Genomic DNA, 24,782 nt, shown 5'->3' on the forward strand with positions numbered 1-24,782 from the left:
TACATATTAAATATCTTATAGTATATCTTAGGTACAATATATATGTGCAGAACCGAATTTTGCTGTTGTTGTTGCAAAGGAAGGATTGTATTCGCAAGGTAAAAATAATCTGGGAAGAGAAACAAAACAAAACAAAACAAACAAATAAAAAACCAATGCTCTCAGTTTACACTCATTTCCCAGTGTCCCTTTTCTGGGTGTAGCTGATTCTGTCCATCATTGGTCAATTGGAATTGAGTTAGCTCTTCTCTATGTTGAAGATATCCACTTCCATCAGAATACATCCTCATACAGTATCATTGTTGAAGTGTATAATGATCCCCTAGTTCTGCTCGTTTCACTTAGCATCAGTTGATGTAAATCTCTCCAAGCCTCTCTGTATTCCTCTTGTAGGTCATTTCTTACATAACAATAATATTGTATAGCATTCATATACCATAATTTACCCAACTATTCTCCAATTCATGGACATCCATTCATTTTCCAGTTTCTAGCCATTACAGAAAGGGCTGCCACAAACATTTTGGCACGTACAGGTCCCTTTCCCTTCTTCAGTATGTCCTTGGGGTATAAGCCCAGTAGTAGCACTGCTGGGTCAAAGGGTATGCACATTTTGATAACTTTTGGGGCATAATTCCTGATTGCTCTCCAGAATGGTTGGATTGTTTCACAACTCCACCAACAATGCATCACTGTCCCAGTTTTCCCACATCCTCTCCAACATTCATCGTTATGGGTTCCTGTCATCTTAGCCAATCTGACAGATGTGTAATGATATCTCAGAGTTCTCTTAATTTGCATTTCTCTGATCAATAGTGATTTGGAACACTCTTTCATATGAGCGGAAATAGTTTTAATTTCATCATCTGAAAATTGTCTGTTTATATCCTTTGACCATTTATCAATTGGAGAATGGCTTGACTTCTTATAAATTAAAGTCAATTCTCTGTATATTTTGGAGATGAGGCCTTTATCAGAACCTTTATCTTTAAAAATGTTTTCCCAATTTGGTACTTCCCTTCTAATCTTGTTTGCATTAGTTTTGTTTGTGCAGAAACTTTTTAATTTGGCATAATCAAAATTTTCTATTTTGTGATCAATAATGGTCTCTAGTTCTCCCTTGGACACAAACTCCTTCCTCCTCCACAAGTCTGAGAGGTTTCACTTGTGATCTTATTGGGAAATAGCCACACTTCTCTCCATTTCAAATATTTGTTGCTGTAGATTTTAGAAGGATACTGCTTATTATTTTAAGGAAATCTTCCTTTATCCCTATATTCTGTAGTGCTTTAATAGGAATGATGCTGTATTTTGTCAAAAGCTTACTTTCTATCTATTGAGATTATAATATGATTTCTGTTGGTGTTGTTATGGATATGGTCAATTATGGTATTAATATTCCTGATATTGAACCATCCCTACATTCCTGGTATAAGCCCAGTTGGTCATAGTGTATTATTCTTCTGATAAATTGCTGTGATCACTTTGCTAATGTTTCCTTTAAATTTTTTGCATCATTATTCATTAAGGAGAGTGGTCTGTAATTTTCTTTCTCTCTTTTGGCCCTTCCTGATTTAGGTATCAGAGGCATATTTGCATCACAGAAGTAATTTGGAAGTCCATTTTCTTTATCTATTTTTCCAATTTACATAGTATTGGAATTAATTGTGCTTTAAATGTTTGGTAGAATTAACTTGTAAATCCATCTGGCTCCGGAGACTTTTTCATTAATGATTTGTTCAATTTCTTATTCTAAAACGAGGCCATTTACATGCTTTATTTCCTTTCTGCTAACCTGGGGGATTTATATTTTTGCAAATATTCATCCATTTATTCTAGTTTGTAAGACTTTCTGCCATACAGTTGGGCAAAATAGCTCCTAATTAGTGCTTTAATTTCTTTTTCATTGGTGGTAAATTCACCCTTTATATTTTTGATGCTAGTGCTTTGGTTTTCTTATTTCCTTTATCTCAGGAAATTGAAAATAAAAGGTTTATCTATTTTGTTAAATTTTTTTCATAAAACTCTCAGCATTGGTTATTAGTTCAATACTTAGTTTCAATTTCATCAATCTCTCCTTGAGTTTCAGAATTTCTAATTTGGCATTTAACTCGTGGTTTTTAATTTGTTCTTTTTCGAGCTTTTTAATTGCATGCATTGTTCAGCGATGCACTCTTCCTGTATTTTATTGATATACTTATTTGGAAATATAAAACTTCCCCTGAGAACTGCTTTGAGTGTGCTTCATATACACTCTGTATCCTACAGAGTTCACTACCCCAAAAGCAAGAACATGTTTTGTCAAGGTCAGTTTGGAAGTATACCCTGAGCTCAGCAACAAGGTGAGGGGAACCCGAGCAGAATCTATGGAATGGAGAGTTGCCAGAGCCCTGTGACAAGAAGGTCGTCTGTGCACTGACATCAAAGCAGTCCCAGAAGCCCTTGAAGGAAGATTCACATCTGGACCTTTCTGCTGAGAGTCAAGAAAGTCTTGCCCACACTATTGATCTGAAGAGCTCTATCTAATGTAGAAAGTTTCTACTGGGCAAACCAAAGAAATCTCTTTTTTTTTAATTTTATTTTTATTTCATTTTACAATTATAACTTTTTTTTGACAATACATATGCATGGGTAATTTTTTTTTACAACATTATCCCTTCCACTTACATCTGTTCAGATTTTTTTCCCTTCCTCCCCCAACCCCCTCCCCCAGATGGCAGGCAGTCTTATACATGTTAAATATATTACAATATATTCTAGATACTATATATATGTGTAGAACCGAATTTCTTGTTGCAGAGGAAGAATTGGATTCAAAAGGTAAAAATAACAGTTTACACTCATTTCCCAGTGTTCCTTTTCTGGATGTAGCTGATTCTGTCCATCATTGATCAATTGGAATTGGATTAGCTCTTAATGCCATCATGGAAATATTTTGTTTTGGGAGAAGTTCAGGAGCCAAACTCCTTAAGAGGATAGTGACATCACAGCAAGTCCAAGAGAAATAAAGCCTTTTCTCCAAGCTTTAGAGAAAAAAAAAACTATTGCAGGGACTTTAGTAACATGAAATAAAGGAAATGATATAAGATACAGGATTAAAAGACTAGAATGGTAAAAGTGGCAAGGAAAACAGATAACTTATAACTGACAGTGGAAAACCTCACTCAATGTCCTGATAGCTAGAATGGGTCCAAGAATAGCAATTTGATAAGATAACAAGAAATATCCAAACAAAGTCAAAAAAGAAAAAAAAATAAAATGTAAGAAATATAAAAAACAAGTGATATGGAAAATATAAAAAAGTCAATTTAAGATTTATCAGACTATGTGAGTATTATGATCAGAAAAATTTCTGGATAAGAAACAGACATCAAAAGAAAGATGCACACACAAATTTATTTAATAGGAAGGAAATATTTGGAGAAGTATGATTCATATGTTAATAGAATGAGATAAAACAAATAAGATCTCAGAAATCTGATGTCATTAAGAGTCATATAAAAAAGTATAAATGATGAGGGTCAGTCAATCAATAAACATTTATTAAACACCTACAATGTACCAGGTACTGTTCTAAGTATTAGGGATACAACTGTGAAAAATAAAGATAGCCCTGCCCTCAAGGAGCTAACAATCTTTTTAATTTTTAAAAAACTTTAAGAAGAAAAAGAAAAGGTTGCTATGTACATAGTGGAACATAAGAGGTTTCAAAATGTGAGACATCCATTTCCATTTCAAGAGAGTCTATATAATAAATTCTATACACTGGGCTCAGACTTGTCCATCTTTGCTTCCTTGTAGCTTTCCATTTGTTTTCTGCTGTGTACTTTTTACTTTGTTCTTTTTCCCTCCTCCTCTCACTCCGTCAAGAAAACTACAATTAAGCACAGATATCTATGTCTATATACACATACATATAGATATCTAGAATCATACATTCATATGCATCTCTGTAAGATTATACTATGCTTGTTTGTCCTCTGTTTTTTTTTTTTTTTAAATTTATTTTTATTTTATTTTATAATTATAACATTTTTTGACAGTACATATGCATGGGTAATTTTTTACAACATTATCCCTTGCACTTACTTCTATTCAGATTTTTTCCCTTCCTCCCCCAAACCCCTCCCCCAGATGGCAAGCAGTCTTATATATGTTAAATATATTACAGTATAATTTAGATACAATATATGTGTGTAGAACTGAATTTTTTGTTGCACAGGAAGAATTGGATTCAGAAGGTAAAAATAACAGTTTACTTTCATTTCCCATTGTTCCTTTTCTGGATGTAGCTGGTTCTTTCCATCATTAATCAATTGGAATTGGATTAGCTCTTCTCTATGTTGAAGAAATCCACTTCCATCAGCATACATCCTCGTACAGTATCATTGTTGAAGTGTATAATGATCTTCTGGTTCTGCTCGTTTCACTCAGCATCAGTTGATGTAAGTCTCTCCAAGCCTCTCTATATTTCTCCTGTTGGTCATTTCTTATAGAACAATAATATTCCATAACATTCATATACCATAGTTTACCCAACCATTCTCCAATTGATGGACACCTCTGTTTTTCTGAAGATGGGAAACATCATCTTTCAAAAGACCAAGTCTTTCCATGTCTTTCTAAATCTATCAATTCATCATCGCCTTACCACAATAATATCCCAATCTTATCTTTCTAGTTTTTTAATATTGATTAATAAAGCAGACCTATAACGTGTTTTCCCTATTATTCTCTTTTAATTAAGACTATTTTAGCTTTGATTTTATCTGAAATCAACGATTACTATCCTTTTTTAAAAAAAAATTAAATTCTGCTACTCGTGATTGTTAAGGTTTGATGTATCTTTTATTTCCTGAGTGGAAACTCTGAAATCTGAGTGAGGTATAAGACCCTTCAGGCCAGAGGGCTCCTGCTGACAACATCTGGTTTGGCTCCCCATCTCCGCTAAGGACTTTTGGCCTTCCTGGGAAGACAGGGGGCAGTGACCAACTGTGTTGTGATTGAAGCAGAAGGATACCAGAAGGTGAAGAGTCATCTACATAAAATATTGATTATATGATTCCATATGAGCAGTATATATTTAGCACATGCAGTGTGGCTTTGGTTATATGAGGGTGTTAGGGTATACAAGGAAGAAAGAATTTGGAATAAACGGACACCATGTTTGATTATCCACGTGAGTCTCGCGTCATCACTTCTTTTTTATGAACAAGGCCTCGGGCTGGTACCAAGGTCCTCCAGAGAGCTAGTCTGGACACAACAAATAGTAATGCAAAATTTTTAAGGAAAATATTGGCAAGGAAGTCACCAAAACGTATCACAAAATCATACATAATGACAAGGTGCATTTTATACAAAAATTCAAGGCTATTTCAATATTTTTAAAGCCATACAAATATAAGTGAGCATATCAATAACCAAATCAACAAAATTTTTAATTTATCTAAATAGATACAAAAAACTCCTTGCAAGACACAACACCAATTTCTATTAAAACTATTAGAAAGCTCAAGAAAAATGAAGCTTTTCTTAAACTAATATGTAGTATCTATCTAAAGCCAAGAACAAGCATTATATTGCCTAACAGAAACATAGAAGAAGGGTAGAAGAGAAAGGGGGAAATACTGAGAAAGAAGGTAAATTAAGGGAGGCAGTGATCAGAAGGGGAACAGATTTTGAAGGAAGGAGTAAGATTAAAAAATGGGAAAAGATAATAGAAGAGAATGGGATGGAATGGAATACACCATTAATAATCATAAGTGTAGATGTGAATTGAATGAAGTCACCTATAAAATAGATATAGCAGATTGAATTGCCAAACAAAATCTGACAATAAATTTTTTTTCATAAGATTGACTTGAAATAAAAAGACACAGAGGTGGGATTTGTACTGGCAATAAAGTTATTCGGTATTGTATTAGAAATGGTAGCTTTTGCAATAAGAGAAGAAAAAGAGTATAAAGGAATTTGAATAGGTGAGGAGGAAACCAAATTATCACTCTTTGCAGATGATATGAAGATATACTTAGAGAATCAACTAAAAACTACTAGTAATAATTCACAATTTTAGCAAAATTGCATGACACAAAATAAATCCATACAAATCATCAGCATTGTAATATATTACCAACAAACAAAATCCAGCAGCAAGAAATATAAAGAGAAATTTCATTTGAACTAACTGTAGAAAATATAAAATATTTAGGAGTCTACCTGTAGAGTCACAATTCTAGAGAAGTAGGCTTGAAATAAGGATACTTACAACAAGATGTTTATTTAGTGGAATTGATGAGATATTGGTTCTTTAGTTTACATATCCTCAGTACTTAGTATGGTGATGTTGCTATAATTGTAATAGGGAATTTAAGGGCTGAGAGACAAAGTCAGACTCAGACTGAGACTGGTGTAGACAGGTGGACTGGCAGACTGCTCAAGGAGATGGGCTCAAACTGAAATTGGGTCAGACTGTGACAGACACAGACTTCTAAAAGACTCAGTAAAGACTTTAGAGTCTATTTCTGTCCATCCTCATGATGATTATCCTGCTGAGATGAAGGCCTTCTGGAGGACCTCCAGAAAGATAGCCTGGGTATTACATCTACCAAGGAAAAGTGAAGAACTATATGAATACAATTACAAAAGACTTTCGCCATAAATAAAGTCACATCTAATCTCTTGGGAAAATAGCAAGTGTTCATGGTTAGGCCAAGTTAATATAATAAAAATTTACTGCCTAAATTAATCTACTTATTCGATGCTATACCAATCAACATGAACAAAATAGAAACGGCTGAGAAGAAAATGTACTCCTTTCTGTCTCCATTTTGTTTTTCCCCAAGATCTATCATATCTAACTTTTCCAGTATTCTGTTTACTTCTTTAATTTCTTTCTTATTTATTTTGTGGTTTGATTTTTCTAATTCTGAGAGTGCAAGGTTGAGATTTCCTACTATTATAGTATTGCTGTCTGTTCCTTCTTGCAGCTCTCTTAATTACTTTTTTAAGAATTTAGATGCTACACCCCTTGTTACACATATGTTTACTATTGATATTGGTTCATTATCTATGTTACCCTTTAGCAAGATATAGTTCCCTTCTTTATCTCTTTTAATTAGCAAATTTTACTTTTGCTTGATCTGAGATCAGAATGGCTACCACTGCTTTTCTGACTTCACCTGAAGCATAGTAGATTCTGTTCCAACCTTTTACTTTACTTTTTATGTATCACCCTGCTTCAAGTGTGTTTCCTGTGAACAACATATTGTAGGATTCTGGGTTTTAATCCAGTCTGCTAGCTGCTTCCTCTTTATGTGGAAGTTTACCCCATTCACATTTATGGTTAAAATATCCAATTCTGTATTGCTTACCATCTTGTTATCCCCTGCTTATGCTTTTCTCCTTTCCTTCCCCCTTATTCCCTTCCCCAATATTAAACTTGTGAGCACCATTTGCTTCTCACAGGCCTCTCTCTCCCCACCTTAGAGTTAATCCCCCTATCTTACCCCTTTTCCTCACAATTTTTTTATTCCCTTCCACTTTGATTACTCCTTCCCTTTTCACTTTTCCCCTCCTACTTTTCAATGAGGTGGGAGAAGTTTCGCCATAAATCAAATATGTCTAATATTTTCCTCTTTTGGTCAATTCTGATGAGAGTAGGTTACACTCCATGTTCATCCTCCTCCTTTCTTTTTTCAGATAGAATAGGTTTCCATTTCCTCTTCGTGAGATGTAGAAACCCCACTTTACCGTTTTTCTGGTACAATTGCCTTTCCACCTCTGGTTTCTAGAACAAAGTATACATGTGTTCTTTATATATTTTTATAGCAGAAGTATAGTTCCTAAGATTTTTTTTACATTTTTAAATTTCTCTTGAGTTCTATATTTGTAGATCAAACGTTTGTTTAGTTCCAATTTTTTCATCAGAAATAGATGAAATTCATTTATTTCATTGAATGTCCATCTTATTCCCTGGAAAAAACAAATGCTCATTTTGGCAGTTTAAGATATTTTTGGCTGTATACCCAGTTCCTTACCTTTCAGAATATCATATTCCAGGCCCTGCGATCCTTTACTATGGACATTGCTAGCTCCTGGGTAATCCAGTAATTGATTTTTTTCCTAGCAATTTGCAGACTTTTTCCTTCATCTGATTTTTCTGGAATTTGGCCACGATTATTTTTTGGTGTTTTGATTTTAGGGTCCCTTTCAGTAGGTGATTGATGAACTCTTTGAATTTATGTTTCTATAACATCTGGGCAGTTCCCTTTGATAATTTCCTGCTGTCCAGGCTCTTTTTTTCATCATATTTTTCAGGAAGTCCAATAATTCTCAGATTTTCTCTCCTAGATCTATTTTCTATGTCCTTTGTTTTCCCAAGATGATATTTGATATTTTTGTCCATTGTTTCAATTTTTTGGTTTTGCTTGACTGATTCTGGGTGTTTCCTCGAGTCATTCAATTCCATTTGTTCAATTCTGATGTTTAATGAATTATTTTCTTCACTCACTTTTTTATATCTTTTTCTCATTATTCAATTGAGGTTTTAAGCAAGTTGATTTGTTCTATGCAAAGGAAAGGCTTGGGAGTATGGATAGGTGTAATCACAAAAGGCCAGATGTGGGAGCCTGGGCAGATGATTACCTATTGGGAGGGTTATGACTCTCAAGCAAACCACAGTGTTGTGGCAAAACAAGTTTATGACCTACCCTGGCTGACCACAGGACCAGGTGGATGTGAAGCTCACTACTCCAGTATCGGTGACATACAACCACACTGGCAACTCCATTTGATACTGGGTCAGATGAAATTCAGAAACCTCTTGTCAGAATGTAAAAGAAGCTCCCAGTACCCAGCAGAGGGCTTCAGAGCTACTCACATTTGACTGAGCTTGAAAGGAGCCTTGTATGGCCAATCTTTGAGACCAGATAACCCTCAACTTGCTTTGACTTGGTCAGGATTTCAGTTTCTGTTCTTAGAAACACCTAACATTGCTTTCTAAAAACTGCTGCATCCTTACGGACACTGAAAAGTCACTGGAACAAATGATGCCATATAGTCTTTTCCTCATTCATTCCAAGAGAAGAGAATCAGAAGAAATTACATCCTCACCATAAGCACAAGTAGGGAGCTATTTTGAATACTCCAATTCTTAATCCCACCAATCAGTCCTAGTCACTTTTCCAGGTCTTTCTTGCTCCAGTTTTAACTGAAATGGTAATTCGTCAATGATACTTCAAAGAGGTTTACTTATTTAATTCAAAATCTTATTGAATATATCAGTTATCCATTTTTACCCTACTACTGGAGGATCTAAATTTTTAAAGGAGTAATGAACCAGATTGGAAGGAGAAATATATAAGGAGAAATTGAGGTGAGCGGGAATGCCCTCATTGCAGGAGCCCTCCCAGCCAACACATGGTATCCTTCCAGCCACGTAAGGGTTCCTGCCCGCCAACGGCCACCTTCGGCCCTGGCGTCTTTCTAACTGAGCTTTACTTCCAAATTCCTACAATAAACCTTTTATTTATCAATCTAGGTTTTCGGGCCTGTAAATTCATTTTACAGGAGACACTGAGCCTCATGGGACTATCTATGCGCTGAGAAATGGGGTCCCCCTTTCCTTTCCCTCATTAAAAAGGAGGAAGTTCTCAAGCTTTTGAGGCAGGAGGTTCATTATCAAGCATGCAGTGGGAGGCAGGGCTCCTTAGTCAGGGAAAACATTCAGGCCAGGGACACACTCCTGACATGCAGCTGGGGACATTTACCTGCTCTGGGCCAGAACTCAGTACTGGAAACAAGGCTCCTTCCTGGGGGCTGACTCAGTGGGGCCGGTGGGACAAAGGTTCTCTGCCTCAGACCAGGACTAACACTCGGCCCATGCAGGGGTTCAGTCTCAGGAACAAAGTGCTTTTATTGGGGGCAATGGCAGGGAGCAGGAGGCCTTCCCGGGGCCTTGGGCCCTCTCTGAGGTGCAGGAGCCCCTCTCAAAGAGCAGGGCTGTCTTTTCTCTCTGGATCCCCAGCTCTTTACCTGCAGGAAGCCCTGAAGAAATGCTCCTTTTCTTCCTTCTTTCTGAGGAAGGCTGGCTACAGGACTCCCCTCCCCCACATAGAGCTGCCCTTAGAGCCCTGAGGGGGAAAAGCAGTGGGGACTTCTGGGAAAGTGGAACCAGAGCAGGATGTGTGGCCCCCAGTGGGGCAGGCTCTCCTCTGAGCACCTCCAGGGGACATGGGAAGTCATGATTCAGCCTTTCCCACTAATTCTAGTAACAAAACTTTGAAAAGCTCCTTTTGTGGAAAAGAGGATATACTTAGAAATACAATTTCTTTGCCCTAAAGCCATCCTGCCAAATGCAGACCTTCTTCCTGCTTTAGTACAATATAGAAAACTCCAGAAATCACCTTTCTTAGGGATATAGGATAAGAATTATGCCCCCTGTACTTTCTGTAAGGGGATCCCTGCCTTCCCTCCCCCTGCTGGGAGCTGCCCAATCTAGAGGGGATGTAGTCTCCTAGCTGTGAAGGGGAGCTTCCTGCTCTTCGTCCGCTGGGCCAGAATCTGATTGTTCTCCTTGGGGAGACCCAGAGCACCCCGACCCTGGAGAGGAGGGTCCCGGACACATGGGGGGTCACAGGGAGGCGGTTATCCTGCCCTTTGGGAATGTTTCCGAGAATGGCATTGGGACACGGGTGACTTTCTCCTGCAGTGTTTCCTATGTTTGTGACTTGGTCTCCAGGCATATAGTCATGTTGCTGGGAGGACAGGGGTGGGGAAATGGGGTTGGGGTTGGGGGCAGTGCTGCCAGTGTGGAAATCTCTGCAGAAATGATTTGGATGTAGATTCATGTTCTCCACCTGGGATCCGAGGACAATTTCCAGAACGGAAGCTGGGTCTCAGTATCTGTTGTATAATTTCCTGATCCTAATGGGCACATAGGATGCCATCCATGTCATGCACAATGCGGGCTCGTTTTCATTTGGTTCTGACAGGAGCTCTAATTTCTGCCACATTCTGATGACACACAGTAGGTGTGTTTTTATATCCTGTGGAAAGACTTTCTGTGGAAATCTTCAGTAAGGTTCCTTCACATTGGTGGAGAGTGTTGAAAATGCAAAATAAGGACAGTCTTCCCATCTTAAATGAACAGTGAAACAGTCCTGAATGTCCATGATCCATCTGTGTCATTCCTAGTGATATCATTGGGTGAGGGAAGTCCTGGCTAAAAGCTGCCCATACATTCCATTCTATTGTTAATATGAATAAATTGTTTAACTTTCTCCATTTCCCTGATTATTCTTTGGTAGTGAATCTGGGTGGATTCCATGGGCGAGTGGATTGCTTTATGTGACCAGTTTGTAATTGTTGACAATTTTCCCAAAGGGCCTCTGTTTTATCATTTGTTAGGGGCCCAAAATCCTCCCCTTTGGGGCTCTCCTTTCCATTTGATCTTAGGCCCCTTTGTTATTGTGCCTATTCTTTCTGTCAGGGACCCCTATGAAGAATTGTATGACATTCATCCCTTTTAGCAAAATCTCTCCCCCGTAAATGTACAGGGAATGTCTGGAGAACTTCAGATTTGAACCGCTGTACATTATTCTCCTTTCTCCCCAATAACCATTTAGCACTTATGCCTTGTAAAGGTTTGTGGGCTCTTATGTTGGCCAAGCTTGTGAGCAAAGGCACTGTGACATCACCGACTTATCAGCTCCTGTGTCCACCGACCTTCCAAAGAGGTTTCCTTCTATTTTCAACCATAAAAGTGGCCTAGAATCAGCTATAAATTGCTTCCAGAACACTCCTTTTCCTATGCTTCCAGAACATGTTAATATTCTCTTTCTACTCTTTTGTAAGATATTATCAGTAACTGTGCTGTCCTTTCCTGCTTTTTACTTAATGTCCTGGTGAGGAGCAGAAAGCGAGGAATACACATTTCCCCTTCAAAAATCACAATCTACTACCTGAGGAATAGCCATAAGCCCTAGTAATGACCGCAAACTAAGTGCTGACATGAGCCCTCCTATGCCCAAAGGAAGAAGACCCGAGACTCCAGTGCAGAGAGAACATCTTCCCACATTGTCAGTAATTCAGTGTGACACCGAGGAACATAAATCAAGGCTTGTACTTCCCTGGGGGTTGTGTGTATTCCATCCCATATTGTCAATAAGTAGGATATAAGGTATTGTTTGGAGGCAATAAGGCAAAGTGTGGTTTCCATCATCTGCAGCTAGAGCTGGCCCTGAAGATAGTTTCTGATATCTCTTTATCTTGCCTGTTATTCTGAGAAGGACATTGAAAAGCACAACTCTGGGCCCTTCCAACATTTTGGACATAAAGTCAAAAGTTTATCTGATGAATTGCAATGTGGTGAAACCTTCTGGTTACTAAAATTTATCTTCATATGACCCCTTTGTCCCCAATTATAGCATCCATGGGATTTTGAAAAATTCTGAGATTGTGATTATCCTGATTCAGCGCAGCAGTCATTGCTGGGGCTTGAAAGGAGTTCCAACTTTCTTACACCTTTAGAACATTTCTACTAAAGACATTTCTGGTTTGGCCCCAGATAATGCATTTTTACAATCTCCATGAGCATTTTCAAGGGCAAGTTGTCTTAATCAAATGTGGGCTATCTCCCCATCACTGAGAGAATACTGAACTGCTGTCATTCAGTGACTGACAAACTCAGCCAAGGCCTCATTAAGTCCCTGAATGATTTTTGTATCTGATGTCTCTCTGCCAGGTTTCCCAAGTATCTTTTCCCATGCTGCTCTAGCTGTCTTCATCACTTATTCATAAGCTATTAATTCATAATTTGATTGATTTCTTCACTGACTAACTACTCCCATTCCAGTGAGAATCTCAAAGGTGATTCTGACCACGGTGTGATCATTGATCTGGACTTGGTCTTGCCATTCCGAAAAAACGGCTGCCTTCCATATTAAATAATGTCCTCCTTCTAAGGTGGTTTTTGCCATTGAACACCTGGTTAAAGGAGGCGAGGCCCTTCATGAGACTGAATCTAACAGGGTAAAGGCATGAGGACTATTGGAACCATCACTGGAAGCAGCTGATGTAACACTTTCAGTAATTACAAGTCCATTGATTGATATTCTCTCCTATTTTGTCCTGGATTACTTGGATCTGCGGTTTCAATAACTGGCAAAGCTAACTGCATTTCTAAAAAGATGTCTTCTCTTTCTTTAGCTCTCTTAATTGCCTCCTGAACTCACCTACTTGATTCATTTCTGTAAGAATTTAGTTTCCCTTCAGATCTGTATTAAGAGTAGCCTCTAAACAGGGAACTGTGGGTTGTGTGAATTATCCTTTTTATTAACATTTAAACATTCTATAGCTTGGGGCAAGTCTTCTTCCTCCACAGTACTAGCAGACAAATCTACTTTAAGCACTCTAGAACTTAAAACAGCCCCCTCTGGAGGCAGAAGAGAGATTTTCAAAATATTTCAACTAGAAAATATAATAACTGGAAAAACTCCTGGCCCTGTTTCTCTAAAATATTTACTCATTGATTTTCCCTCTGTCTTCCCTCTGTCTTGTGAAAACCAAAAACAGCATTTTTCTCTAAACTCTAAAAATTCCTGTAACTGTCCTGTAGTAATTCCCAATTCTCTTTCCTTTCCCAGCTTCTTTAATACTTTCAGGTAACATCCTAGGTCCCTGTCACCTGATTGCTTTTGCCCCATTCTGATTCAATATGTGCACTACATAGGTATCAGTGGTACAAAACTCAGTATTACTTCTACCTAATTCTTGTGTTAGCCTGGAGATAGTGATTTTACCTTTTACCTAAATCCTGGAGCTCAACAAGGGGTCCCTCTCCTCTGCAATGGCATTCAGGTCCTGTTTGAGTCCTAGTGTGGATGCCTGATGCCCTAACTAGGATGAGTCTGGAAACAAAAGTACAGGAGCCAACCAGGTACCATCTAAGCATTCCATTTATTGTTTGAGAGCCAGGGTCTGTATTTTCTCTAAACTCATATTGCAAGAACACTAGAGTCTTCAGGTTACTTAGTGAATGTTTCAAGATTACAGATACACATCCTGCTCTTCCTTGTAGCTTGGCATGAACATTAAACAGAGATTAGCAGTAAGTCTGCCTATTGTAACAATCATAAACTGTAGCACTTGGTGGTAACATTCTACTTATTGTAACAGAGTCAAAAATTGTGTACTTCAGGAAGGCCTTGTTACTATTACATTCTTCAAGCCTGTTATCCCAGAAATATCCCAAGCAATTCTACTCTAATTATTGTTCTATAACAAGGACCAGCAAGAACATTTCAGAGAGGTCCGGAGAGACTTATATGAGCTGATGATGGTGAACAGAGCAGAACCAGGAGATCATTGTGCATGGCAACAACAAGGTCATATGATGATCAATTCAGGAACATGTGGCTCTCTTCAACAATGAGATGTTTCAGACCAGGTCCAATGGTTTTGATAAAGAGAGCCTTGTATAACCAGAGAGAGGATTGTGGGGACTGAGTGTAGTTCACAATAGAAAATTTTCACTTTCTTGTTGTCATTTGCTTGCATTTTATTTTGTTTCTCACTTTTTTTCTGGTTGCATTTGAATTTTCTAGCACAGCAAGATAATTGTATAAATATGTATCACAACCCACATTTCTACCATGTTTAACATATATTGGACTACTTGCCATCCCGGGAAGGGTTTAGGAAAGGGGGGAAATTGGAACAAGGCTTAATGTTGAAGAATTGTCAATGCATATTTTTTTAATTTTAGCTTTTTATTTACAAGATATATGCATAGGTATTTTTTCAGCATTGACCCTTGTAAAACTTTCTGTTCCAACTTTTCCCCTCCTTCCACCCACCCCCTCCTCTAAATGGCAGATAGAGCAATACATGTTAAATATATTACAGTATATGTTGAACACTATATATGTATAGATATCCATAGTTATTTTGCCCATGCATATGTTACAAGCTTTAATAAAGAAAAAATAAAAGAAAGAAAGAAAGAAAGAAAGAAAAAAAGAAAGAAAGAAAGAAAAAGGAATGCTACTCTATGTTCCCTAAAACATCTTGGACACAGAGCTCAGAAAGCCAAATAAAGAAGGAACTCATTTCAGTTTCACCCTAAATCCTCCAAATGCCTTTAAAATGATGATAAATGCATTTTAGAGTTTATTACTCAGAAAAAAAAGATGGAGTGGTATATTTTTCTAATCTATGACAACTTGGAAAGGTCTATTGTGAGTTAGATCACAATAGTGGTATAGGTCAAGCCAGTAAAGTCCCAGCCCTGCCTTGATCCCAGCAATGAAGGAATACCAACTCTGAATCTGCTGTTGTCTTTGCAGAAATATAAGGTATAATTGGTCAAGCTAATGCTTCCAGATATAATTATTCGAAATATACATAATGAAAAAGTAGAAAACAATCTGATATATCTCACTGGATAAATAATGGTGCCACAGAGATCATTTAAAATAATGGGACTTCCAAGACATCTTCTGGTAAGATGATATTGAGGAAAACTCTAGGTATTTATTCTAGAGGGGAAAAGACTAGTGGAATGAACACACTGATCATCATCTGAAGAACTCAGGAAGAAAATGTCCAGAAATAGGGTAGTCAAACTCCAGAACTTTTAGGTAAATGGGAAAATATTGCAAGTATTTAGAAAGGAAGAATTCAAGTATAGTGAAAAGCCAGTTAGAATACATAAGATATTGTTATTTCTTTTTTAAAGGATCAGAGAATTTGGAAGTAGAATTTCTGTAGAGCAAAGGATCTGGCATTGTAACCAGGAATCACCTCCCCAGTAAAACTGATGATAAACCTTAAGGAAAACAGAAAAAACACAGGATAATAGCCGAATTCCAAGTATTTGTGAGGAAAAGGCCAGAGCTGAACAGAAAATTTGACTTTCACTTACAGGACTCAGGAAAAGCACAAGTAATTAATCAGCAAGTGGAAATGATAAGAGACTTTACCTGATTTATCTGTTGACATTCTTCCATGTAATTCATGAGAAATTTTCCCATTATTAGGGAAGTTAGAAGGAGTGAGTATAAACAGAGTGCATAGGTGTGAATTGAATATGAATATGAAAGAATCCTTTTTTTTTTTTGGGGGGGGAATGCAACAACTTTATTGAAAGAAAAGTGCAGTGAAATTACTCAAAAGCTTGAAAGAAACTTGAGGGAATTTTAGACACCTCCCCTCAAGCACAGGACCAAGTGCAGGGTGGATTCTTTCTGGATGTTGTAGTCAGACAGGGTACGCCCATCTTCCAGCTGCTTTCCGGCAAAGATCAGTCTCTGCTGGTCTGGGGGAATGCCTTCTTTGTCTTGAATTTTGGCCTTGACATTCTCAATGGTATCACTGGGCTCCACTTCAAGGGTGATGGTTTTTCCAGTCAAGGTTTTCACAAAGATCTGCATCCCACCTCTGAGACGAAGGACCAAGTGCAGGGTGGATTCTTTCTGGATGTTGTAGTCAGACAGGGTGCGACCATCTTCCAGCTGCTTTCCGGCAAAAATCAATCTCTGCTGATCTGGGGGAATGCCTTCTTTATCCTGGATCTTTGCCTTGACATTCTCAATGGTATCACTTGGCTCCACTTCAAGGGTGATGGTCTTGCCAGTCAAGGTCTTCACGAAGATCTGCATCCCACCTCTGAGACGAAGGACCAAGTGCAGGGTAGATTCTTTCTGGATGTTGTAGTCAGACAGGGTGCGACCATCTTCCAGCTGCTTTCCGGCAAAGATCAGTCTCTGCTGGTCTGGGGGAATGCCTTCTTTTTTTTGTTTTTTTTTTAACTCTTTTTTTTTTTATTATTATATATATATATATATTTTATAATATTATCCCTTGTATTCATTTTTCCAATTTACCCCCCCTCCCTCTATTCCCTCCCCCCGACGACAGGCAATACCATACATTTTACATGTGTTACAATATAGTCTAGGTACAATACATGTGTGCGAATATCATTTTCTTGTTGCACAATAAACATTAGAATCCGAAGGTACATGCAACCTGGGCAGACAGATATTAGTGCTAACAATTTTCATTCCCCTCCCAGTGTTTCTTCTCTGGGTGCAGCTACCTCTGTCCATCATTGATCAACTGGAAGTGAGTTGGATCTTCTTTATGTTGAAGATTTCCACTTCCATCAGAATACATCCTCATACAGTATTGTTGTTGAAGTGTACAGTGATCTTCTGGTTCTGCTCATTTCACTCAGCATCAGTTGATTTAAGTCTCTCCAGGCCTCTCTATATTCCTCCTGCTGGTCATTTCTTACCGAGCAATAATATTCCATAACCTTCATATACCACAATTTACCCAACCATTCTCCAACTGATGGACATCCATTCATCCTCCAGTTTCTAGCTACAACAAAAAGAGCTGCCACAAACATTTGGCACATATATGTCTCTTTCCGCTCTTTAGTATTTCTTTGGGATATAATCCCAGTAGTAGCGCTGCTGGGTCAAAGGGTATGCACAGTTTGATAACTTTTTGGGCATAATTCCAGATTGCTCTCCAGAATGGCTGGATTCTTTCACAACTCCACCAGCAATGTATTAGTGTCCCAGTTTCCCCACATCCCCTCCAACATTTGTCATTATTTGTTCCTGTCATCTTAGCCAATCTGACAGGTGTGTAGTGGTATCTCAGAGTGGTCTTAATTTGCATTTCTCTGATCAGTAGTGATTTGGAACACTCTTTCATGTGAGTGGATATAGTTTCAATTTCTTCCTCTGAGAATTGTCTGTTCATATCCTTTGACCATTTATCAATTGGAGAATGGTTCGGTTTCTTATAAATTATGGTCAGTTCTCTATATATTTTGGAAATGAGACCTTTGTCAGAACCTTTGTTTTTAAAAATATTTTCCCAATTTGTTACTTCCCTTCTAATCTTGTTTGCATTAGTATTATTTGTACAGAAACTTTTTAGTTTGATGTAATCAAAATCTTCTATTTTGTGATCAATAATGATCTCTAGTTCTCCTCTGGTCATAAATTCCTTCCTCCTCCACAAGTCTGAGAGGTAGATTATCCTCTGTTCCTCTAATCTATTTATTATCTCCCTCTTTATGCCTAAATCATGGACCCATTTTGATCTTATCTTGGTATATGGTGTTAAGTGTGGATCCATATCTAATTTCTGCCATACTAATTTCCAGTTTTCCCAACAGTTTTTTCCGAATAATGAATTTTTATCCCTAATGTTGGAATCTTTGGGTTTGTCAAAGATTAGATTGCTATAGATGTACCCTTTTTTGTCCTTTGTATCTAATCTGTTCCACTGATCTACCGGTCTATTTCGTAGCCAATACCAAATGGTTTTGGTGACTGCTGCTATATAATATAGCTTTAGATCAGGTACACTTAGACCACCTTCCTCTGAGTTTTTTTTCATTAGTTCCCTTGCAATTCTTGACCTTTTATTCTTCCATATGAATTTTGTTGTTATTTTTTCTAGGTCATTAAAATAGTTTCTTGGGAGTCTGATTGGTATAGCACTAAATAAATAGATTAGTTTGGGGAGTATTGTCATCTTTATTATATTCGCTCGGCCTATCCAAGAGCACTGAATGTCTTTCCAATTATTTAAATCTGATTTTATTTTTGTGGCAAGTGTTTTGTAATTTTTCTCATATAATTCCTGACTTTTCTTTGGTAGATGGATTCCCAAATATTTTATACTCTCAACATTTGTTTGGAATGGAATTTCTCTTTGTATCTCTTGCTGTTGCATTTTGTTAGTGATATATAAAAATGCCGAGGATTTATGTGGATTTATTTTGTATCCTGCCACTTTGCTGAAATTTTGAATTATTTCTAGTAGCTTTTTAGCAGAGTCTTTGGGGTTCTCTAAGTATACCATCATGTCATCTGCAAAAAGTGATAGTTTGATTTCCTCATTTCCTACTCTAATTCCTTGAATCTCTTTCTCGGCTCTTATTGCCGAGGCTAGCGTTTCTAGTACTATATTGAATAGTAATGGTGATAGTGGGCAACCTTGTTTCACTCCTGATCTTACTGGGAAAGGTTGCAGTTTATTTCTATTGCATATTATGCTTACTGACGGTCTTAAATATATACTCCTGATTATTCTAAGGAATAATCCATTTATTCCTATACTCTCAAGAGTTTTTAGTAGGAATGGATGTTGGATTTTGTCAAATGCTTTTTCTGCATCTATTGAGATGATCATATGGTTCTTATTAATTTGATTATTAATATGGTCAATTATATTAATAGTTTTCCTAATATTAAACCAGCCCTGCATTCCTGGAATAAATCCTACTTGATCATAGTGTATTATCTTGGAGATGATTTTCTGAAGTCTTTTTGCTAATATCTTATTTAAGATTTTAGCATCAATATTCATTATGGAGATTGGTCTATAATTTTCTTTCTCAGTTTTCGATCTACCAGGTTTAGGTATCAGTACCATGTCTGTGTCATAAAAGGAGTTTGGTAGGACTCCTTCATCCCCTATTTTTTCAAATAATTTATATAACATTGGGGCTAATTGTTCTTTAAATGTTTGGTAGAATTCACATGTGAATCCATCTGGCCCTGGGGATTTTTTCCTGGGGAGTTGATTAATAGCTTGTTCTATTTCTTTTTCTGAAATGGGACTATTTAAGCAATTTATCTCCTCCTCTGTTAATCTAGGGAGCCTATATTTTTGGAGAAAGTCATCCATTTCACTTAAGTTATCAAATTTATTGGCATAAAGTTGGGCAAAGTAACTCCTTATTATTTCTCTAATTTCCTCTTCATTGGTGGAAAGATCCCCCTTTTCATTTGTAAGACTATCAATTTGATTTTCCTCTTTCTTTTTTTTGATCAAATTTACTAAAGGTTTATCTATTTTATTGGCTTTTTCATAAAACCAACTCTTGGTTTTATTTATTAATTCAATAGTTTTTTTACTTTCAATTTTATTGATTTCTCCTTTTAATTTTTGTATTTCGAGTTTAATTTTTAGTTGGGGGTTTATAATTTGGTCTTTTTCTAGCCTTTTAAGTTGTAAGCCCAATTCGTTAATCTTCTCTTTCTCAATTTTCTTCAAATAAGCCTCTAAAGACATAAAATTTCCCCTTATTACTGCTTTAGCTGCATCCCAAAGATTTTGATATGATGTCTCATCATTATCATTATCTTGGGTGAAATTGTTAATTGTTTCTATAATTTGCTCTTTCACCCAGTCATTCTTTAAGATGAGATTATTCAGTTTCCAATTACTTTTTGGTCTATTTACCCCTAACTTTTTACTGAATGTAGCTTTTATTGCATTGTGATCTGAGAAGAAGGCATTTATTATTTCTGCCTTCCTACATTTAATTTTGAGATCTTTATGTCCTAATATATGGTCAATTTTTGTATAGGATCCATGAACTGCTGAGAAGAAAGTATATTCCTTCCTATTGCCATTCAGTTTTCTCCAAAGGTCTATCATACCTAGTTTTTCTAATGTTCTATTTACTTTTTTAATTTCTTTCTTGTTTGTTTTGTGGTTTGATTTGTCTAAATCTGAGAGTGCAAGGTTGAGATCTCCCACTATTATAGTTTTACTGTCTATTTCTTCTTGCAGTTCTCTTAACTTTTCCTTTAGAAAGTTAGATGCTATACCACTTGGTGCATATATGTTTAGTATTGATATGGCTTCATTATTTATGCTACCTTTCAGCAGGATATAGTTTCCTTCCTTATCTTTTTTAATGAGATCTACTTCTGCTTTTGCTTGATCTGAGATAAGGATAGCTACCCCTGCTTTTTTGGCTTTACCTGAAGCATAATAAGCTCTGTTCCAACCTTTTACCTTTACTCTGTATGTATCTCCCTGCTTTAAATGTGTTTCCTGTAGACAACATATTGTAGGGTTCTGCTTTTTGATCCAATCTGCTATCCGTCTCCGTTTGATGGGATCGTTCATCCCATTTACATTTACAGTTAAAATTACTAATTCTGTATTTCCTGCCATCGTATTATCCCCAGATTATACTTTTTTCCCTTGACCCCCCTGATCCCCCTCCCCGATATTTAATTTACAGACCCCCCTTGTGACGCGCAACCCTCCCTCTTTTTTTTTTTTTTTTTTTTAGGATCCCTCCCCCCTCCCTCCAAGTTCCTTCACTTATTCTCCTTTTCCTTTCCCCTTTTCCTCTCCCCCCTTTTAATGAGGTGAGAGAAAATTCTCTGAAAAACAAATATGTTAATTATTTACTCTTTGAGCCTCTTCTGATGAGAGTAAGATTCACACAATGATTCTCCCCCTCACTAAGTTCCCTCAGATATGGTGTATTTTCTATGTCTCTTCCTGGGATGTAGTTTCCCTCTTTTTATCACTCCTTCCCCTTTTTCTGAACCGACCTCCTTCCCTTTACCACACCCCCCTTTTTTTCTTTTATATCAGTAAAATCAAATTATCCTTGAGTATTTTTTATATACCCACAACAAAGTTACAGTTCTCAAGGGTTCTGTGTACCTTTTTCTGTTTCTCTTCAGTCTTGTGGATGTAGATCAAATTTTTTGTTTAAGTCTGGTTTTTTTCTTAGAAACATATAGAATTCCTCTGTTTCATTGAATGACCATCTTCTTCCATGGAAAAAGATGCTAAACTTAGCTGGGTAGTTCATTCTTGGTTGCAGTCCTTGATCTTTTGCCTTTCGGAATATCAGGTTCCAGGCCCTTCTATCTTTTAATGTGGAGGCAGCCAGATCTTGGGTGACCCTTATTGTGGCACCTTGGTATTTAAATTGTTTTTTTCTAGCTGCTTGCAGGATTTTCTCCTTTGTGTGGTAATTCTGCAGCTTAGCCACTATATTCCGTGGTGTTCTTTTTTTAGGGTCTATTTCAGAAGGAGTTCGATGAATTCTTTCCACATCTACTTTCCCTTCTGTTTCTATTATCTCTGGACAGTTCTCTTTGATAATTTCCTGTAAAATAGAGTCTAGGCTCTTTTTTTGGTCATAGTTTTCTGGAAGTCCAATAATCCGCAGATTATCTCTCCTAGATCTATTTTCCAGGTCTATAGATTTTCCCAGTAAGTATTTGACGTTGTTCTCCAGCTTCTCATTTTTTTTGTTTTGTTTGACTGATTCTTGGGTTCTCTGTGAATCATTCTTTTCTATTTGTTCCATCCTGACTTTTAAGGAGTTATTTTCTTCTTTCACAGTTTTTAGTTCTTTTTGTAAATGCCCAATTTCGTTTTTAAATGAATTATTTTGCTCTATTGAGTTTTTTTCCATTTCCCTAATTTTTTTTTTTGAGAATTATTTTCTTTTTCCAATTCAGAAATTCTATTTTCTTGAGACTTTTTTATCTTTTCCAATTCAGAAATCCTACTTTCCTGTGTTTTTTTAATCTTTTCTAATTCACTAATTTTGTTTCCCTGCATCTCCTGTGAATTCTTTATTTTTTCCAACTCCAATTTCAGGACATTGTTATTCTCTATCATAACTTCCCTTTCTTTTCCCCATTTTTCTTCGATCTCCCTCAATTTCTTAAGAGCTTCTTCTAGGAGAGAGTTATGTGATGGAGGGCAGGAATCGTTCCCCTTTAGGTTGTTATCTGATTCTCTGCTGTCAACTTCCTCGGGGTTGGACACCCGCTCTTTCTCTGTATAGAAGGAATCTATGGTTTTTCTAGCTTTTTTGCTCATACTTAAAAAAAATCTTTTGGGGTCTGTCTCTGGGGTAGGAAATTATTTACTTCTTTACCAGCTTCCTCCCAGACCGGATGGATGCAGGGGCTCCTGAGCCTGAGCTAAGAGAGAGCTCTGGGAGAGAGTTCCCCACCCTCTCCCTGGGAGTGCCTCAGAGGTGATTAGCACTACTGTGCTTCGAGGGCGTAGAATAGTGAAGACAGCAAGAAGCCCAGCCTATGTGTCCGGGTGGGGAGTGGGTGTCTGCAGCAGGTGACGTAAGAAGCCCCTGCGCTCAAACTGGAAGTGTCTGCCAGAAACCGTGGTCCCTAGTTCAAAGGTTCCGCTTTTCTGGGACTTCCTGGAGCTGAGTTCCACTCCCTCCAGCTAAGCTAGGCAGTGTGTGTTGCCTTGGGCCATATCCACCCACTTGTCAGTCTCTTAACTATTCTCAGGAGGTAGCTGAGGCCACACCCCCTGGTGCCAGAGATCTGTGCCTGAGTCACCCCCAGGGTCCGGGGAAAATCTAATCTGAGTTTTAAAATATTTTGGCTTTCTTTTCTGAACTGCTAAATAATTAGCAGAGAAGAGCTAACAGCCTGTGCCAGATTCCTTTACCTCAGTGGCTTCTCTGATCCCAGAGCCCCTCCCAGCGCAATGGGCGCAGTGTGCCCCTACCCCACCGTCTGTGCTGGTCTTTCTTATTCCTCCCCTGAGAACTGACCTTTCCTGTTGAAACTCCAGATTCTCTTCAGCTGGTAAGTCGTGCTTCCAGTCCTTGTGGTATCTATCAGTCCTGAGCTAATTTTGAGACTTAATTTATCTAATTGGTTGTGAGGGAGTGAGGACGTTCACTGAGTCGTGTGTTTCCTCTCCGCCATCTTGGGGAATGCCTTCTTTATCCTGGATCTTTGCCTTGACATTCTCAATGGTATCACTGGGCTCCACTTCAAGGGTGATGGTCTTGCCAGTCAAGGTCTTCACGAAGATCTGCATCCCACCTCTGAGACGAAGGACCAAGTGCAGGGTGGATTCTTTCTGGATGTTGTAGTCAGACAAGTTTCGCCCATCTTCCAGCTGCTTTCCGGCAAAGATCAATCTCTGCTGGTCGGGGGGAATACCTTCCTTGTCCTGAATTTTGGCCTTGACATTCTCAGTGGTGTCACTGGGCTCCACTTCAAGGGTGATGGTCTTGCCAGTCAAGGTCTTCACAAAGATCTGCATTGTCAAGCGGTGGCGATGGCGACAGACACACTGAACAACAGAGTCAACTCCTGTCCTCGGCGGATCGAAAGAATCCTTTTTGAAAGAAATTTCATTAAATTAAAGGGCTGGAGGAATGAATTGGGAGGAAGGGAAAAGGAGAAGTAGAATGGCATAAATTATCTTCTATTAAAGAGGAAACACAGCATTTAATAGAGGGGAATGAATGAGGGGAGGGAGAATGAGTCAATATTACAATCAGTCAAACTGGTTGTAAGACGAAATAGATGTAGAGATCCATATTATTTTGGAAGATAGTAGGAGGAAAATGAATATGAGAAGGGGGTAGGGTGAGAAAAGAAGGGATATTGTGAAAAGTGTGGTGAGAAGTAACCTCCTTTGATGAGGAATAAATTGAAAAAAAAATGGAATGAATGGGAGAAATACAGTTAGCAACAGTCATTGTGAAAACAATTTTGAAGCAACTTTCATTGATGTAGCAGCTCTTCTCAAATGTATAGATAAAGGAATGAAATGTTTTAACGTATGTGCCAGTTCCCTATTGATATCAATTAAAATATATGATCTATGTTGAAAAGGCCATAAAATTAGGCAAATTCATCCACCTAAAACTAACATGGATTGAAACCCAAAAGGGATTAAGAAAAAAGGAAAAGGAAATATATGTACAAAAATCTGGATGTCACTTTTTTTCTTGGGGAAAGAATTGGAAATTGAGAGAATTCCCATCAAATGCAGAATGATTGAAGAAATTGTGGTATGTAATTGTGATGGAATACTTTGATGATTCTCTATGTGCAATGACCAGAAAAATCCAGAAAGATATACATGAAAATATGAAAACTAAAAGGTAATGAGTACAAAGTCAAGCAATATAGCAGACTGGTCACCTGCAAATA

The 24,782-nt window shown here is 37.6% G+C and overlaps 2 protein-coding genes across 2 annotated transcripts in view; both read right to left on the minus strand.

Moving 5' to 3' along the window:
• LOC141556251 (vomeronasal type-2 receptor 26-like) overlaps nt 1-24,782 on the minus strand; it is a 210,689-nt gene that overhangs the window by 159,369 nt on the left and 26,538 nt on the right. The window lies entirely within an intron of this gene.
• On the minus strand, nt 16,103-23,931 carry LOC141556262 (polyubiquitin-B). Its single transcript, XM_074290115.1, has 2 exons — nt 23,553-23,931; nt 16,103-16,783 (listed from the first exon to the last, which is right to left on the minus strand). Exons 1-2 carry the CDS (start codon nt 23,881-23,883, stop codon nt 16,197-16,199), a joined length of 918 nt encoding a protein of 305 aa, XP_074146216.1. The 5' UTR covers nt 23,884-23,931; the 3' UTR covers nt 16,103-16,196.

This window comes from Sminthopsis crassicaudata, chromosome 1 (assembly GCF_048593235.1).
Source record: "Sminthopsis crassicaudata isolate SCR6 chromosome 1, ASM4859323v1, whole genome shotgun sequence".
In the NCBI taxonomy this organism is placed as follows: Eukaryota; Metazoa; Chordata; class Mammalia; order Dasyuromorphia; family Dasyuridae; genus Sminthopsis; species Sminthopsis crassicaudata.

What these genes read in the sequence shown, in the direction of transcription:
- LOC141556262 (XM_074290115.1), bottom strand. Translation starts at nt 23,883, where the DNA reads ATGCAGATCTTTGTGAAGACCTTGACTGGCAAGACCATCACCCTTGAA. An exon ending in AAAGATCCAGGATAAAGAAG is followed by an intron (nt 16,784 to 23,552) that starts GCATTCCCCAAG and finishes AAAAAAAAGAAG; the next exon opens with GCATTCCCCCAGACCAGCAG.